At 38.8% G+C, this 18458-nt stretch overlaps 1 protein-coding gene across 2 annotated transcripts in view; it reads left to right on the top strand.

Moving 5' to 3' along the window:
• MAN1A1 (mannosidase alpha class 1A member 1) overlaps positions 1–18458 on the top strand; it is a 151469-nt gene that overhangs the window by 30212 nt on the left and 102799 nt on the right. For both annotated transcript variants that reach the window (XM_032484791.1, XM_032484788.1), the window contains exons 3-4: positions 8242–8338; positions 10655–10770. In XM_032484791.1, coding sequence (XP_032340682.1) covers positions 8242–8338; positions 10655–10770 — 213 coding nt within the window. The remainder of the gene's footprint in view (positions 1–8241; positions 8339–10654; positions 10771–18458) is intronic.

Here is an 18458-nt window from a genome sequence, read left to right as displayed (position 1 = left end):
AGAGAGAAAGCTGAAGTGGAGGGAAGGAAAGTCATGAGGGCTGAAGGATATAATGCAGGCGAGAAAAGCTGTTGCTGCAGGGTCCTGTCCTTGAGCCAATTTATAAGCCAAATTTAGTGTGTGCCATTTTGGTGGCAGGCCTGGCCGCATCTCTTTGGACCCACATAGAGCTGACCTCTGTGCATGGAGCAGGAGGAGAGCTCAGAGGCTATAGCTGACTATCTTAAATTTCGCAAGCAGCAAAAAGGTCAAGCTCTTCTAAGTGATGTAGAGGAAAGAATCAGAATGGGAGCATTTGAAGCCGTGCTTTTCCTCAGCTTCCTCATCTGTAAAATGGGCTAATAATACCCCAGAGGGGTGTTGTGAGGGTTAAATGTGTGGTAAATTGTTATCAGTTTCCCTTCACAGTGCCTGATAGGTGTTGGACAAAGTTAAGTCACTTTCTCCTTCACAGCTTCTGAAGTTTCATTTGTAGAACAGCGTCGTGTTTAGAATTCTAAATATTTTCTGAAATGTGAAACAACCACTCATCCAGCAAGAAGAGAATTGCTGAGAAGTCTGAGCATAATGCTTTAGATATCTCAGGTCTCAAGGACCTTGCTAATTCTAGGCAGAGAGACTGCGCCAGTGTCCTGGGGGGCTGGGACAGTCCAAGAGCAGGCACCGAGGTCAGCTTGTGGCAGAGTGGGCTGGTCACTGCTCACTGAGCTGGGGAAAGCAACGTGCCCACAGGCCTAATTAAGCACAGAGCAGTACAGTGTAGACATGTGCCCATAAACCATGGTCTGTGGGCCATCTGTGGCTCACAGATATTTTCTCCCCATAGCTAGCTTTTTTTTTTTTCCCCAGGCCCCTGGAAAACCTGGCTCAGACCTTGAAAGCAAGCTTAGTTATTTTTTTTCAGAGTTTTTTTTTTTTTTTTTTTTTTTTTCAAATGGCTTTAGTCAGGGCCCTCATCTTGTTTGGCCACATTCCCTGTCATTTTCAGTTTCCCTAGACCCGGCCATTCTGTTTCTTCCTGGCCCTTGAATTTTCAGTCCCTCTTTTGAGCCCATGGCAGAGAAGGGCACAAGCCAGGGAGCTAGCCCTTGACACAGAACCAGGGATTGAATGGGTCCTATCCCCCAGCTGTAGGGTTCCTGGATGAAATACAGGACTCTTTGTTAAATTTGCATGTCAGATAAACATAAATACTTTTTAGTATAAGTATGTCCGATGCAAGCTTTTTATTTCATAAGTCTGGTACCCCTACTCTATACTCATTTGTAATTCACACCCTGCCTCCAATAGGCACTCAGTTAGTAGTACCTGTCATTGCAACATTGGGAAAAAGAACCTTGGAAATAGAACACCCAACAGCCTTGGGGAAAGGGAGAGAGAACTAATATATTTCACCATTGGATGAGAGAAATTGAGCAAGATGCTGAAGAATGTTTTAATTTGATATGGGGTAAAGTTGGAAACTGTCACGGCTGGGAGGGGTTTCCTTCATGCTGGACAAGGACAGATAGAAGGTGGCTGGACTCTGGCCTTGCCCACTGCACTGTGTTAAGTGGGGAGGAACTTCCCAGCACTGTCTTGGGTGGCGTCCTGATAGCAGTTAGGTGAGAGGGTACGAAACACTGTAATTGTGGTCGGCTCCAGGCTTGCAGTGTCTGCGAATGCAGTCTGCCATGCTCTGCGTTCTGTCAGCTCTGGGTGACTTTGGCCTCTTTCCTACCCTGCTAATTTCCCTCTCCCTGAATTGCCCTGTCCACTGTGAGTGTAGCTAAGTGTCTGTTTTCCTTTGGGCTGATCTCCCTTTTCTCTGTTTGTCTTCTGCACCTGGGTGGGGCAGTGAGGAGGAAGTGTGGATGAAGGCCAGGAAAACTCATTGGATGTCTCCTTCCAGACAGGTGCATTATCAGATTTGATCTCCTGACCATGATGTGAGGAAGGTAATGCTATTTCTTCTTCTTTTTTAAAAAATACAGATTTTAGTTTTTAGAGCAGCTTTAGGTTCACCGCAAAAATGAGTGGAAAGTATAGAGTGTTCCCATGAATCCCTGCCCCAGCACACACCCACTGTTAACACCTTGTGCCACAGTAGGACATTTGTTACCATCCATTATTTTTTTTAAAGATGAGAAACTCAGAGTCTGAGAGAGCAGGGACTTGGGCAGCCGGGTTCCGAGTCTCCCAGCTAAAGCCCGCCTGCCTTGCTCCCTGGGACAGCGTCCTCAGCACTGGGTCTCCTGCTGGCCCTGTACTCCTTCTGGTCCTCTCTGTCTTCATTCCCACGGGGAAATGTAGGGCGTGGGACAGCACCAGATAAGAGGACGGGGCGGCTAGATTGTTGTCTTGTGTTCACATATCTAGAAATTCTTTTCTGACAGATAAGTGAAGATTTGGAGAAGCTGTGACTTGATTCCCTGAAGTTACTTTTTATCTTCTTTCCTTTCTTCCGTTTCCTAGTCCCATCAAAGATGAAAGGAAAGATGGTTGATACAGGATCCTAAAAATGTTTTGTGTTGAGATTTTTATCTGGAAGTTTCAGAAGTTACTTTCATGTGACAATCAAGTAATTTCAGACATAGTTTGGTGGCAACGACTGACAGGCTTTTAAAATCAGCGTTTTACAAAGCACCAACTGGAAGTATAATGTTAAGAGCCAAGGCCGCCGATTTCCAGGTTAACAATCAGTGAGGTAGATTGACCTCCCCCACTAGTCCTCAGCTGAACCAGTCACAGCCCTTTGTGTCCTCTAGAACAGCAGGAATGTGAGTGTCACTGGACTTGAGTTTCTTCCCGCTAGTGCCAGATGGCAAGCTGTGACATCAGTGAGCCAAAGAAGGCCTCTGCCTTGTTCCTGAGTTTGCTCGTTTCTTCACTATGGGCTGAGACGTGTTAGCTCAAAAGGCCGTTGGCATCAAATTCAAATTTTTACACATCCAGTTATTTTTTAAATAGCCAGACAAGTAGATTTTTAGCCATTTAGAGCCTGCCTGCTTTACATACCCCTCGAAGCCCAGCATCTGTTGGCCCTTGGTAAGATAGGGCCTTGTGGTTTGAAGACCCCCAAGCTGCTCCTGTTCTTCGGAGTTCTCTGACCCAGAGGCTCCCTGCCATGCTTCTGAGTGACACCACCTAGACAGGGAAGCCCCCTCTCTGACCTGCTCTGCCCTGGGAGTTCCCTTGCCTTCCTCCTCTTCTGGACGCTGGCCCCCCTCCCGTTAAGCATCTGGACAGTCTCATGCAGCCCTGTCCAAACACCACCCAGTAAGACCTGGATGTTACTATCTCTCATGGGCATATCTTTTTCCTAAATCAGCCCCCCAAATCCCTCAAACAAATCCCCTACATAAGGATGCCTAGCACAACCAAGATTTCAAGAAAGCTAGTGTGTGAACCTTCAGAACTAAAATCAACCCATGTCACCCTACGTCTGGAGAAGATCTTTTGGAGAAAGGGCCTTCATCCTTTCTCTGTCCACATTTTGGATACCGAGTAGTTGTGTATGTTTAGAGTTTGTATGCTGGTTAAACCTGGTTTTGTGTATATTTGCCTTCCCTGTTTAAATATGTTAGTAGGAATAAGTAGGAAACTCTTTCAGATTGCAAAGATCAGAGCAATGTTTAGATTTTTAATAAAAATAATTCTAATGCCTGTAATTTATCGAGCACTTACTATGTGTCAGACAATGTGTTATTTTATTTAATGCATTGTTTTATTTAATCATCACAGTAACCAATGAGGTTGGTTCTTTTATTTATTTACACTTAATGGATGTGGAAAGTGGGCTCAGAGAGATTAATTGTCTCGCTTAGAGTCACACCAGTGATGGCAGAGCTCAGATATGAACCCAGTTTGTTAGATGCCTGCCACTGGTGACCTGCTCTTACACATTCTTCCTCAAATAAACAGGAGGGTTTTCTGTAAGGACACAGAGGGGAAGTAAGTAAACAGTCTCAGCAGGCAAAGCGCCATGCCTCAGGAGGAGAGGAAGAGATTCCTCAACAGTTAGGATTCAGCAGCGTTGTCTGAGGTCATACAGCATCTCTACAAACCTGGTTCCCCTGGGGCACCGTGCAGATAACTGAGCCCCACCCCCAACTCTGCCCTCCCCTCCCCCGTCTGCCTCCCAGCCTCCTCTTATTTTTCTCCCCTTGCCTTCCATTTCCCTCATGATTTCAATTGTTTGTGACTTCTTGTGGCTTTTTTCCTCTATATATTTGTACTCTCTGCTTCTCCATCGCCTCTGGCCTCCAGATTCTCTGTGATTATCTTCCAGTTACACTCCCCGAGGTGCAGTAGATGACTGGGTTTGTCCATCCACTGGAGAGAACATCACCCCTGGGTGCCTCACCTCAAAGGCTCATGGCTCATGTCTTTCTTTGGATCAGACACCAGGGCCTGGATCAGTCAGCCAGAACCAGGAACCCAGATCATACTGCCAAACTATGGAAATTTTGTGTAAGGCCCCACAGGAGGGGCCTGTAAGTGGGACTTGAACATGTGTGCTTTTTAAAGGCACTGAAAGCCCCAAATTCTCATCAGACCTGTCTGAAAAAAAACAGATTTTCAAAAAGAATTTTAATGTGCCTTATGAATAACTTAAGATCATGTGATTAAAGTATCAGCAAATAAAAATATTTGCTAAGGGTAGTTGCTAGTGACAAAAATGTCAATTGTGAAATGTACACATACCTGGGGAAATTCAAGCATATTTTTGTTTATTCATGGCTTCCCATGTCCTTGATTAGGGCATAAAATGGAAACAAACTGTTATTTACAACAATAGAGTTAGGCACAACATTTAATTGGTTTTCTTATTATTCTCTTATATTTATTGTAAACATTTGTGAGTGTCGTAAGAAGGGAGAATGTTAAGCTTCCATACGTTATTTATTAGGTTATGATAGACCTGCGGACATTTCTCTGTTAGTCCTTTAGCATCTTATCACTCATAGGGTAGCAGATACCCAATAATCAGCTTTGCCTAATTACTCAGCACTGATGCCAATTGAGAAGAAAGTGCTAATTGAGGAATATTCTATAGGCATAGAGTCAGGAATGCTAATTTTGATGTTTTATGCCTTAATGTCAGCTTCTCTCGGTCAAAACAATGGATTACCATTCCAGGATCTTGTATATTTCCCTTTACAGGTTATGTTAGCTGCACCTTTTACCAACACAAATATAAATATTCAGGAAAAAATAAAATTCAACAAAAATTTTCGACTTGTTTTCAGTTTGTCTTTTTTTGAGAGAGTCCGAGTTCTGGGTTTGACGTCCTAATCAACATCTAATTTAGACCTATTTTAATCTTTCTACTTAGTATGTCAGGCTGTGTAACCCTAATTAAATTGATGAAAGACTGCAAAACAAAATGAAGGAGCTTATGAAAACCGAGCGTTAATCCTTTCTGTGAGCTTCTACGTTAGTAGTTGCGTTTTAGAAGTGCCGTTCTTGTCCTAACAGCTCTTGAGCACACTGAGTCTAGAGGGAGTAAATGCTTCATTCTCACGGTCCCTCAGCTGGCTAGTGGCTTAGCACTGTACAACTAGAAGCTAGTAGCACTTCGATACTTTCAAAATTTGTGTAAGTCATAAATCAGAGTTACAAAGTTGCTTTTATATATGACTTGTGAATTTAATCTCATTGTTATTCTACACACACACACACACACCCCTAGACACATACACGCACACGAAGTCTTGTGTGCTTTGACGTGGTAAATCATCTCCAGAGGTGAGCAACTGTTGGAATCCAGTAACAATTTGGCTGATCCTCTTCATTTCACAGATTTCTGGAGAAATCACTGTTGATGCTCCATACAGGACATTTTGACCACGTCGTTTCCTTTTTCTTTTCTAAACTTAACTCATAGAAATCCCATGGGGTGAGGAACCCATTTTGAGAAGTGTGTCACAGCAGCTTTTGAGATACAGGCAGATAAGCAATTAGTGTCAGATTTTGCCTTGAAGGAAAAAAAGATAAGAAAAGTTAATATATACTACAGAGGTAACTCAAGGAGGTTCTGTACTAGTGGCACATTGTATAAGTGAACAGTTTTGAGAAAGCGACAGCCTTCTATGGGAGAGCTTTATGCTGTCTTTGAGTCATTAATAGTATACGGCACTGGTTTCCATTCAGCCTTGGAGCTGAAGCAAATCATCATAGCAGTTTTTCTCTGTTCTTGCTTTAGGTACATTCCAAAAGCTTTTGAATTTATAAAGTATCTTTGGAAATGTACAGGAATGAAGAGTTTACCACATATCGTACATTTAATGGGAAAACACAAATCAAATTCAGATACAATCTCAAGGTGGTTTTGTACCTAGTGTTCGTGTCCCTAGTCTTTTCAGAGGCTCATTAGTTTCTACTTCTGTGATGTGACTTTAATTGGTTTCAATCAGGTTTAAAATTCAATAGGTACACGATTATTCGCCATATGCCAGGCAGTGTGCCAGGTGCCATCACACAGGCCTTGCTCTTGTAGTCCTTACACACACCCTGGGAGGAATTTTGATCCCACTTTTTCTATGACTCATCCATGATTATGTGACTAACTGGTGGTATTGGGATTATAAATCAGGTTATTTTCCCTTCAAATCTCTTATACTTTTCAATAAAATTAATTTGTAAGGAGAAAGTCTTCAAAACACTAAACACGTTTCATCGATTGTTAGAAGATCAACAATCTGATTAATCAAAGGAAGCTTCTGTTTTTGACTCATTAAAGGAAGCTGATGTAGTGTGGGACTGATGCGACTGACTTTGGAGCCTCAGCGAGGAACCTGGCTCCTCAGCTGTGGAGAAATATCTTAATTTTGAGTCTCAGCTTTTTCATCTTCTGAGTCTCAGTTTCTTCATCTACCAAATAATGATAATACACCTCATTTCATCGGTTGTAATGAGAAATGAACACAAAACTGAATATAGAGCATTTAGCAGAGTACCTAGCAGATAGTACAGATTTTTGATAGCTAGGATTAGTAGCAATAGTAGTGAGAAAGAAGGTAATATACAAATTGATTAAATAAAAATGTTCACTATGTATTTATCAGGGACATTTGAAGACTTTCTTATTAATAAAGTTGTATTGATTTTGCTCTAGATTTTTAGTGATAAACAGCCTTTATGTAATATTTATAGCTTTATGTGGTGCTTTTTAAGATATTTTAAAATATGGAGCCAAATTAGAATATTTCCAAATTATGTCCATATTTTAATTACTATTTCTAATGGATTGGGAATAGTGGCATGAATAAATTCTAGACAGCTGAGGAGTCCTCAACACTTCTTAAAAAATGTATGCAAAAATAATTATCTGCAGTATACTCTTGGAGTCATTGAAAATAATTTGCACAACTATTATACAGTAGTTATACAACTATTTTGATAAGCTCTTAGAGAATAATTTTTCCCCTTGAAAATCGTTCACTTTCTACTACAGTTAATATCTAGCACAAAAGATCAGAACTTTGTCTATGAACCAAAAGAAATTGATTGGTTTTCACTGTATGTAGATAAATTAATTTTGTTAAAATTAATAACATTTTAAAATGTATACAACTACTTTATGGGAGTTTTGGACTTTAAAAACATTTTTGGTACAAGGAGTCTAGGATGGTAATATACAGAGTCAATCTTCAGTTACATAGGTATACACAGATATAGATATACAGTTAAATATTAATTTTATTAAAATAGGCTGAAGTTTTCCAAAATCTCTTTATACCCATAGAGTTTCTTTTTTCCATCTCCTATAGATACTTAAAAATACTTCTCCATATTGACTTGGTCAAGATACATCAAAGTGTTTAAAGTGGTAACCTTGGATATTTGTCTATATACTAAGTACAGAGAACCTTATGCAAAAATGTGAATTTTAAATATAGAGTTATTGCAGATTTAATGTCAATAGGATGAAATAGGTGTAAGAATGGTTCATCCTTTTATGATAAGCTAAATTTCTGTTGCTGGGAACTGACTTTTGAAAATGATATGTATATTAAATAGGGCTAAATGGAGTCAGGAAAGTAAAATCTCCATTTGTAAGCATAAAGGGACAGTGTGCATTTGTGTGTTATGTGTGTGTTCTAGCTTATTCATACCATCGTCACTTTTAATTAATCATCCTTTTCACTAAGCAGTGACTATTAATGTTCTAACTTTTAGGTCTTCAATATATGCTCTATTTTGAAGCAAAAACATCCCAACTTCAAATTATAATCCTATTTTCATTTCCTTTCTCAGATGATGAAACATGCTTGGAATAATTATAAACGTTACGCCTGGGGGCAAAATGAACTGAAGCCTGTATCAAAAGAAGGCCATTCAAGTAGTTTGTTTGGTGAGTAGCATGTACTTTGGTTCTTTAGTGACAGTAACTCCTCTTCAATCGCCTGAACTTGTGGGTGGTGGAGAAAGTTTGTGTGACCCTCCAGGCTGTGTTGCTAGGAAACTTGCACACCTGATGGAGTTGTCTGCAGGGAATGTGCATAGCGTGTCCTTCAGACAGAGCACTGGCTGCACATTAGAACCACCTGTGTCCCTTGAAAAAATACTGATGCCTGGGGCACACTTCCAAAGATTCTTGTTTAATGGCTATGGATGCAGCATCAAGATTTTTAGCTCCCGTGTGGTACCTAGCAGAGGAGCATTTGCTGGCTGCATTAACTGCTTCCTGTCAGGTGAAAGCTGTGTCTTTATCCATAAGCTGGCCAAGGCAGCCAGCCGTGGTGACCTTCACTGTATTTTAGTGACTCTCAACTTTGGCTCTAAATTTCTCCTGTTTGTGCCGTGGGAGGGAAAGTGAGGATGGATTAGGCCAGTTATTTGAACTCCCGTTTATCCTCTTTGGCATGCTCTTATTGCGTTTGGTCTCTCGGCATCCCTCTGCGATTGGTTCTCTGGGTGTTACACAACATTCCCATTGTGGAGGTGAGGAAGCTAAATATCAGAAGTGGTAGGTGGATTCCTTGGGTCACAGGAGCTACCCAGTGCCCTTCCCACTGTACTCAATTCGGTTTTAACTCCCGTAGTTTTGTCTGTAAGTAACAGGATGAAGGGGAGGGAGTCTTATTCTGATGCTTCTGAATTCACCATAGAAAAGGTGACTTTCTATACTTCAACTGAAGGTGTTAAATAGTATCAAATCATAAAACAAATAGCAGTATCATCTGACAGTATGTGCCACATGCCATTTGTGCATCTTCTCATTTAACCTCATTATTTTATGCATTTTATACATGAGAAAAATGAAGCTGAGAGAATAGCTTGCCCTGTGTTAGCCACCTATTAACTGGCTGAGCTGGGATCTGAACCCAGGTGTGGCTCAGGTCAGAGTCTGCTCCTAATCGCCACACTGTGCTTTTCCACTTATTTAGGACCTTCCTTGAGTTTGGCTCTCTCTCCAGCACTGGTGTTAATAGACACTATACAAGTCTTTGCAAAGTTCATGGCCTAGTGCAGAAGACATATGTGTAGACAGTGAATTATCAAAGCACTGGGTAGCTCAATAGATGCTCATACGAAGTTCTGAAGAACCGTAGGCTCTCCGGTAGGGAGAAGGTCATTGCAAGAACAGTTAGGGAGAGCTGGAAGAGTGGGGAAAAGGCTGGTTGGTCTAGTATAGTGACACACTTCAGAGATGAAGAGAGCCTGAACCTGCTGTAGTGGCAGTTCAACTGATTTCAGATGTTTCTGAAGTCATCTTCTGGGGATACAGTGACCAGTTAACATAGGTGATGAAAAGTAGGAATTGAAGAGAGAAACTCAGCAACTTCACACAGACTCAGAGACCTTAAATTTATTGTTTACTATAATTTAAAAAAATTTAACTCCACTTTTGTTTTTATCTCTATGAAAGTTGTTCATACCATTAAGAAAGCAGTTATGTGTAGATTTTGCCATAATCTTTATCAGAGAGTTTATTTAGTTCTCTGTTAATACAGTGGTGGTTTTTAATTTATTATTAAGCATTAAAAACATACTAGAATTCTTAGTATGGACTGTGGAGATGAACAAGACATGACTTCTCTGTTCTAAGGAAGTTTACAGACTGAAAGGAGATGCATATAAGTAGTTAAAATAAAAGTAAAAAGTAATGAGTGTAAGAGCATGTGAAGTCTTCCTGTTGAGGGAGTTCAGAGAAAATAATTCAGAGTCAGGACTGGCTAGGAGGGTGTGAGGGGAGGGGAGGATCTGTCAGGGTGCAAAGAGGGGGTAGAATTCCATTTTAGAGTAGTGGTTTCTTAGCACTATCACTACAATCTTAGATCTAATTATATTTAGACAGTTTTGCATAGGTACACTTTGATATAATTACATTAAAATTAATATGTGTGTTGCTCCTTGTTTCAGGCCTGTTTTTTTTTTCCTTGCTAGAGAATGCAATCACAAATGAGATTTCTAAGGGATTTATTTTCTGCAACTCAGAAGAGACTCTAAAGATTAGTGTACCAATCTATAGCCTGTGATAATTTTTGGTTTGGTTTTGATGCAGCTTTTATGTTTTCTTTTACTGAAAGAATTTCAGGGCGTGTTCAGGATTCGTGTTTACTGATAAATTTGATATTACCCTCTCTCTTTCCAAGATATGGTCAATTAGCATGTATGTATCTGTCAAAAGTATTTTATTGAGTAAATGTTTTCCTGATATTTTCAGGTAATTTCAAAGGAGCAACAATAGTAGATGCTCTGGATACACTTTTTATTATGGAAATGAAAGATGAATTTGAAGAGGCAAAATCATGGGTTGAAGAAAATCTAAATTTTGATGTGGTAAGTTAAGCAAAAGCTGTTAATTCAGTTCTTAAATCTCAGCTAACATGGGCAAATTCTGTTGTGGGGCAGATTATTGTACCCTAAGAGAAACAAATAATGCAGTTTTAAATAGTGTCATACTATAGTCTTAACTTGCCCTCTCTCACTTTGCAAATACATGTCTTTGTTTTTTTGGCAATAAGAGTAAGGAATAACTGAATCACCATGCTGTACACCAGGAACTAACACAACATTGTAAAACAATTATACTTCAATAATAAAAAAAAAAAGAATAAGGAAAAAGAAAATAATATTTATCAAGGCCTACATGTGCCAAGTATTCTTGTTCAAGTCCCACAACAACCCTGTGAGACGGGTATTGTTTTCACACCTTTACAGATTACAAGACCGGTAAGATTTTCACAGCTTTCTAGACTAGAAATCAGAGCCTCAGAGGCTTATCCAGACCACACAGCTCGTTGTGTGTCAGAGCTGTGAGCCTAGCACAGGTCTGTGTGGCTCCAGTGCTCCGTGGTGCGTTATTATGACGTTGTTAAATTAACATTTGTTAACTGGCGCACAGGGTGCCAGATGGTGAGCTGCAGTTCAATGGAAGGCCACAAGAGGAATTGAAATAGAGAAGTTTATTATTTACAGGCCCCAAGAAGGTACACGACTCACCTCCAAGGGTCACACAGGGAGGTCACGGCAGAGCACAGACAGAGACAGGACCTGGGGCACATGCCTTTATTAGGGTGGGTGGAGTGCTTTGGGGTTCCAAAGCTAAGACAAAATTGGTCGATTCAAACTAAAAAGAGCTAGGTTTTGGTAAGCTCTGCAGTGGTCTTTTCTAAGAGGTGCACAAAGGGATGGGCCTAGGAGGTGGAGGACACTGATGACCACAAGGAGGAGTCATATTAGGAACTGACATTTGCTTGTGACTCTGCGGACTGTTGTCAAGGGCACAGTCTTGCATTTAAGGCTCCTGCAGGCCACTTGGCCAAACAAAATGGTTGCTGAGGCCGTAATATTATGAAGCAGCTTTATGTGAACTCTCCACATGCATCCAGTTGCAGCTGCAACCACTTCCCCATAAAGAAGGCGCTAAGCTATGTTAATTATATACCCTTATCAGTATAAATTTTTGTCAACATATATTGGAAATTTTTTTTAAAATTTTACTTATGTATTATCATTTTTAACAAACCTCAAAGCCTATTATACACCAATGAAAATTTCAGAATTAAGGATAGTGGACTCTTCTAATACATCTTGATAATTTTGACTTGGGAGGACTACAGCTTGTCAGAGCTAATCTAATTCCATCATCATTGCTCATCGTAATGAGGTTGACAAAGAGCTTGTTTCAAGAAAAGTGTTGGCCCTGCTGTGTTTTAGTCATTCACTTATGTTTGCATTATTGGTATTATTTTTAATCTGAGATTACTTTGCAGAAATCCTTGTAAGCCTCTCGTCTATCTGGTAAGCATTTGATAATATCTGTAAAAACCCATGATCAAGCACAAGAAACTTGCTGTAAGTTGAGAATGGACCAAGAGTGCTTCCCTGATGCTCCCTCTGCTTTGTGGAGCTCTTGTTCTTCTACAGACCAAGGGAAGACACCAGTGTCATTCAGAATATTCAGGAAGAGCATATAAAGCTGAGTCTTTGTCCTATCCTTTTGGATTAAAAAATATATAAAAGTTCTAATATTTTGTTCCTACTCCCCTAATTAATTGCCGTGTATACCCATTTTGGAGAGCACTGCCTTAACAGACAAGCAGATGAATCTATGTCTAATCTGCCTTATAACTGAATTTAGATTGTAAATGAGACAGTATTCCAGTATAAAAGGACCTTGGAGATTGAGATGTTCAGTCTTTTTATTTCAAACATGAGAAGACAGGCCCAAGGAGTGGGTGATTTGCTAAGGTTCTACAGCCCTTTGGTTGGATATGACCTGTGGATAATATTGGGTATTACCAATAGAACTGAGTGTGAAAAATTAAAGGCAATGGGAAAAAATTTATGTTTCTTTTTGAGGGTTTATTCTTTCTTCATAATACCTCTGACCTGCCTCATTATATATAAGAGAATCCTTGTTATTTGTAAGAAAATCCAGCTACACACCAGTAAGTAATTATGGACTTGTCTTTTGCTGCGTGGAGGGTAGAAAACAGAGACTATGTTGCCTCCTCCACCCCCTCTTCTGGGAAGGGTAGGCGAATGGAAACTAGATTCCTTCAGGATCCCATGTTGAAAGACAGGAAAGTAGACTTCAGTGACACTAGACCTGAATAGTGTCCAGGTCCTTTGTTTGATGATTATAGCCTTGCTGCCCTGACTCCTGCCCCCCGCCCCCCGAATACTGCAACAGTTCTTTGCTTTCATGACCAGTGGTAGTTTGAAAAACTCTGGAATCATTTATTTAAAAGGACCAAGCACAAAGGCCTCTCAAGGTGATGAACAGGGTGACAGAAGGCAGTTGGCATGGTCTCAACCATGACCAGGTGTCGTGAATGTGTTCCGTGGACCGTGGGAACCTGTGAGGAAGCAGTGGGAACCTAATAGGGGATATCAGACTGTGTAGAAAGAAGAAGAGCAAATTCTTTGGCTTCCTTACTTGTAAGATAAAGGGATTGGACTGCTGTTGAGTGATTGCTAAGATACTGAGCTTTGTTTCCTCATTTATTTAAAATTGTATTTTTGTATTTTTATAAGATTTTTATCAATTAGTTGACAGATGTGTAAAATATCATTTTAGAACTATTATTGATCATCTTAGGCTATACCCTCTAAAATATACTTTTAAAAGTCATAGTCACAGGTCTCAAATTTCTGTTTATTAGATTCTTCCTAATGTGAGAGATCTTAAAACATTTCTTGCAGTTGTCTCTTTGGATATTGCCATATTTTCCTTTAAAATATAGAAGTTTATCAATAACATCCAAATGATAGTACTTTCCATATTAAAATTAATAACAAATATAAATTCAGGACAGCTACATTGATTTACTCTTGTAATCATTTTAAAGTTCTTCATCTTACAGTTTTCCAATTGATTTTATTATATCCCATATGAGAATTTGTCTTATATTCACTCATTCTACCCAGAGATTCAAGTGATTATGTTAACAATTGCACAGTTTTCCTTCTGAAAACACTGAAAAATTTTTTCCATTTATCTGGAGGAAGGAAAAATTGGAAAAACTTAAGCAAAGACAGAGAAAACATTTTTATGGATAATATGTAGTATCATTTCATTGTGGGTAAATTATTGCTTGTTTTCAAATTAACACTTTTTCCTGATAAAGTATTTTAATTGACAGAGGGTATTGCAAAAAAAAAAAAAATTAATGCATCCAAATTTATTGCAAGGGAAAAATAAGAATGAAACTGAAATAGAACCATTGTTGTTAAGAGTTGGTTTATCCTGTGGTGCTCCTATTAGCAAATCTTACCGTCAAAAATAAATTTGTTTATATGTGAAATACTCAATTTGCATCACTTAAAGGTGTAAAGTAAATGTTTTTTATTGGCTCACACTGTCATTAACTAAAACTCATTTTCTTTTAATTAAGGCATAGCAAGTTGATTGAATTTGCATATTTGGTTCAAAGTTCAAATGGATTTAATAACTGGTGTAAAACAAATCACTGGGATAATGTGTAGGATCAATGGCTTCAGGTGGAGCTTTGTATTTATTTCAAGTATCTGTAGGGGCACGTAAGTTTGGGCAGAAAATTCTAAGAGTAGACTCCAGTGGATGAGTTTTCTGGTTTTAATTCAAAGTAATCGTAGGACAAAGACTCTAATAAAACAGATCCTTGGTTATTCATTACTCATTCATTAACTCATGCATGTATTAATTATTCACTAAATACCTTTTTATTGTCAGGTACTTACCCACATGGAGTTTATAGTCCAACAGGAAAAGTAGTCAGATTGCCTAGCTAGGGCCAGGTTTTTTTAAGGAATGAAGAAAGGACAAAGGAAATTACTGTTTATGGAATACTGATGCCAACTATTATGCTAGGTGATTTTTTTCATAGATTATCTGGTTTAGTCTTTGTGATGACAATACAGGTTAAGTGGTATTTTCCTTATTTTTTTAGATGAAGAGGTAGTTAACTAATTGGCCCAAAATCATACACCAATTAAGAGCTGTGATTTGAACAAGGTCTGACTAACTCAACGACCCTGTTTTTATTGGAGAGGAAGTACAGAGTTGAGAAATGCATAGGCAGCCAGAGAATTTGAGTCTTCCAAGGTTAGGCATGTAATCTTAACATCAATTAATGTACTCATTAGGGTACGTTGTTCTGTAGGTATTCAATACATATGAATTAAATGATTGAGAAGTTGTTATCTTGACCTGCTTCCTGACAAACTGTGGTAGACTCAGCTAGAAGACAAGCTGACAGGGTGCAAGGGTAGCTGTATTGTGTCATTTTTTTATATAGTTAGAAATGATCTGGAGTCAAGTGCAATTGATCTACTTGTTTTTACCTAACTTACTTCCGGAACAGATTTGTGGTAGCTTCTGATACAGGAAGATCATTAATATAAGGACAAATGATCAAAAATTACATATTTGGGTGTTTCCAAATTCAGTCCCAAACTTTCTCCTCTTTACTGTCACTTAAAAATAGTATTAATTACCTAGATTCTTACATGAGAAATGTTGGAAACTACCTTCCATGATACATTTTATAGAATATGTAGAAATTTTCTCCAGATAAGATAGCTAAAGCTATATTAAAATTATCATTAAGCATTTTTCTTCATTGAGGTAAACTGATATCTCTGTATGAGAGGCTGAGCTTTGAGAGTGACAAGGGATAGATGGTGAGCTTGCTCCAGACACTAGGAACACAATGAGACTGATCTTTGGCAAGTGCCTGGATTGTGCTTTTGATTGTAATGAACACTGTATGTTTTAGATAACAGAGGTATTGGTGGCAAAACTAAATTTACTTTTTTAAGATCCTGTTTACTGTCTCATCCAATTGGAGTGCCATCCTGCTTTTTAGAAAAATAAGCTGTAGGATTCCCTATCCAAGGGATGTAAATTGACCTCAAGAAGTGACTTTGGATCTCCTCAAATGCCTGAATGAGTTCTTGGCTTAGTCCAGAGCTCCATGCCAAGGAGCATGAAAGAAGTGACTTTTGCCTTAGTATTGTTCTTACAAAAGGTCTGCTTTAGAGCAGCATTGCAACCTGACGGTGCAGATAACTAAGTTAATTATCCTGTCCAATGGAATTATGTAGTATTTTCCCTTTGAATGCTAGTTGGAGTCTGCCAAGGTTGATGATTTGGGTTTTAGCTCTAAGGATACTGAGCTGTTTCCTCTGATTGTAATTACTGATGGATTGGACTTCTACTTGAGGGCTCCCTGGACCTGCATAGTAAAACCAACCTATTGACAGAGAGAAGATGGTGATTTGCCTAACTTTGTGGCCCAGAGAACTTGCACTTTGTTCATCTGAAGAGGTTTATCATGTTACTTAAATATGAAATTAAAAATTGCCAAGACATAGGTTATTCTAAGCTACACTGTTTAATATTGTGATTTAATCTGTTAAAAGGAGTTTTAATCCTCAAAATGTTAGTACAACACACACTCTGAAGTACCATTTTTAAATAAATGTGTACGCTAAGCCTAAACATAGGCAGATCTCATAGGCAGTTACCTGTCTTTGATGAATGACAAGTCCTGTGTTGTTTCCAGTGGTTCTCAGTAAGGGAAAGCATAGTTATCACGTGTGTTAGTAGCAGAGCAGTTATTAATAAACATAGCTATTGCACTGAGTTGTAGTGGGGCAGTTGTTATTAATGCTTGCTTATTCCTCACCTGTAGTTCATTGAGTAGAAAGCTAAGAGGAAGACTGGAGGAGTAGCTAGCAAAGAAGTATTCTCTGAATTCAGGGCTCAGAGAATTTACCCTTAAAAAAAAAAAAAAAAACTCTCAGAATTGGGATCAAACACTCAGAATAGGATTAAGATATTTCTGAAAATAAAATTTCTTTTCCAAGAAGTCTTTTTCAGTTTGATGCAATCAGTCAGGTCTGTCATGCTGTGTGGAATCTTAAGAATTAAGGAGAGTCCCTTAAACTTGATGCAAGTTTGATTCTAAACAATTATCGTAAGGCCTGAGGGTTCAAGGAAACAATATATCCATTCTTCAAGGAAACCTTGTGCCTTTGTAGTTCCTCAGTCAAAAAGAAGCTGTGGCTGAATCTGTTCCACAACCTAAATTTGTTATTTTAATGGTCAAGCCTGGTATTTCACTTACTAAAATGTATTACTTAATAGATAATTTTGGTGAATAAGTTGCCTATAAAAAAAACCTAATAAATTTCTCTGAGTTATTGAAAATACTATCTTGTCTAGTAGAAGAAGGTTGGTCTTTTAGGTACTCAGGTTGAAACAGGTTGACGTGTTCACTTTCCCTCTTGTCCAGATACGGTTAGATTCTTCATGCCCATGAGCTCATGAAGGGTGCCTTCCCAGTAGAAAGATGGAGAATGATGTTAAAGATTGTGGGAGGGAGCCATACACAATGGTTTATTGAATTAAATTCTTTTTTCCATTTTAGCCATCTTTAATCCTATATCTCATAATTTTACATACAGGTATAGTAAATGAGACAACAGCAGTACTAAGGAAAGGGACAAACTTAAGGTGGAAATTATCAGTCTAAGACACCCAAGACAATATGAGCGATTAGTACTGAGGCCTAGTCTTTTCATGATTTCACAATACTCACCTCTTGACTTTAGATGTAAACTTCACTATACCATATTATGTGTGATTCTGGTCAAGTATGTTCTTTGATTCAAATGCTGTTGGTGAAGGAAAGTCAAAAATGAAAGAGCAATATCTCCAATCTACGTTGTTTTGTTGGGAGACCTTTAACCCAAAAATGTCCAACTTCCCCTTGCTCATCAGTTGTGATATTGATTAACAGATGTGTGCAATTTAAATAGAAGTCTGGATCTACTTTCCAAACTGGCACTCTATATATACTGAAACTATATAGTAGAAGCCGCAGACTACAGTGGGTCATATTCCTGGGATGCAACTTTACATAAAGATTTAAAGAACTTAATTTCACTTTAAAACAAACACAGATTAAGAAGACTATACAATTCACATTGTTAGGATAAGTCACACAAGATTTTAGAGTTGCAGGCTGTTTGGGGTTCCCGTCCGTTACATATTATCCTCTTCCTGCCCTAATCCCTCTTCTGTCATTAGAGTAGGTCACTGGAAAAGTTTTAGAACATCTTAAAAGATCCTGCATGAATATTAATAGGATGAATATCTTCATTTGAATTTAGTAAGTTTATGGAAATCAGAATCAAAAGTTTATAAAAATGGCCTAAAATTCTCAGATTGTAGGAACTCACTTTTGAAAATCCAGGTATCACATAAAGCATATCAAGCCCAAAAGGAGGTTTGGTCAGGATACTGTATTTCAAAAGAGGATTCTGAGAAACATGACTCCCATGAGGGTCAGAGAAGATATATCAGTTTGCATTATAGAATTTATAATATTATGATTCTGGAGTGTCTGATTTTCCAGTAACCCCTGTGGAAGCTAGGCCTTATTAGCTAATGGAAGCTGAGCTTCTGTGCAATATTAATGTCAGCAGCTCTTCACTGAGGGCTTTACCTGTGCCACGCACTGTTCACAGTACTT

This window comes from Camelus ferus, chromosome 8, assembly GCF_009834535.1.
Source record: "Camelus ferus isolate YT-003-E chromosome 8, BCGSAC_Cfer_1.0, whole genome shotgun sequence".
NCBI classification, from domain to species: domain Eukaryota; kingdom Metazoa; phylum Chordata; class Mammalia; order Artiodactyla; family Camelidae; genus Camelus; species Camelus ferus.
This window is presented reverse-complemented; position numbering and strand designations above follow the sequence as displayed.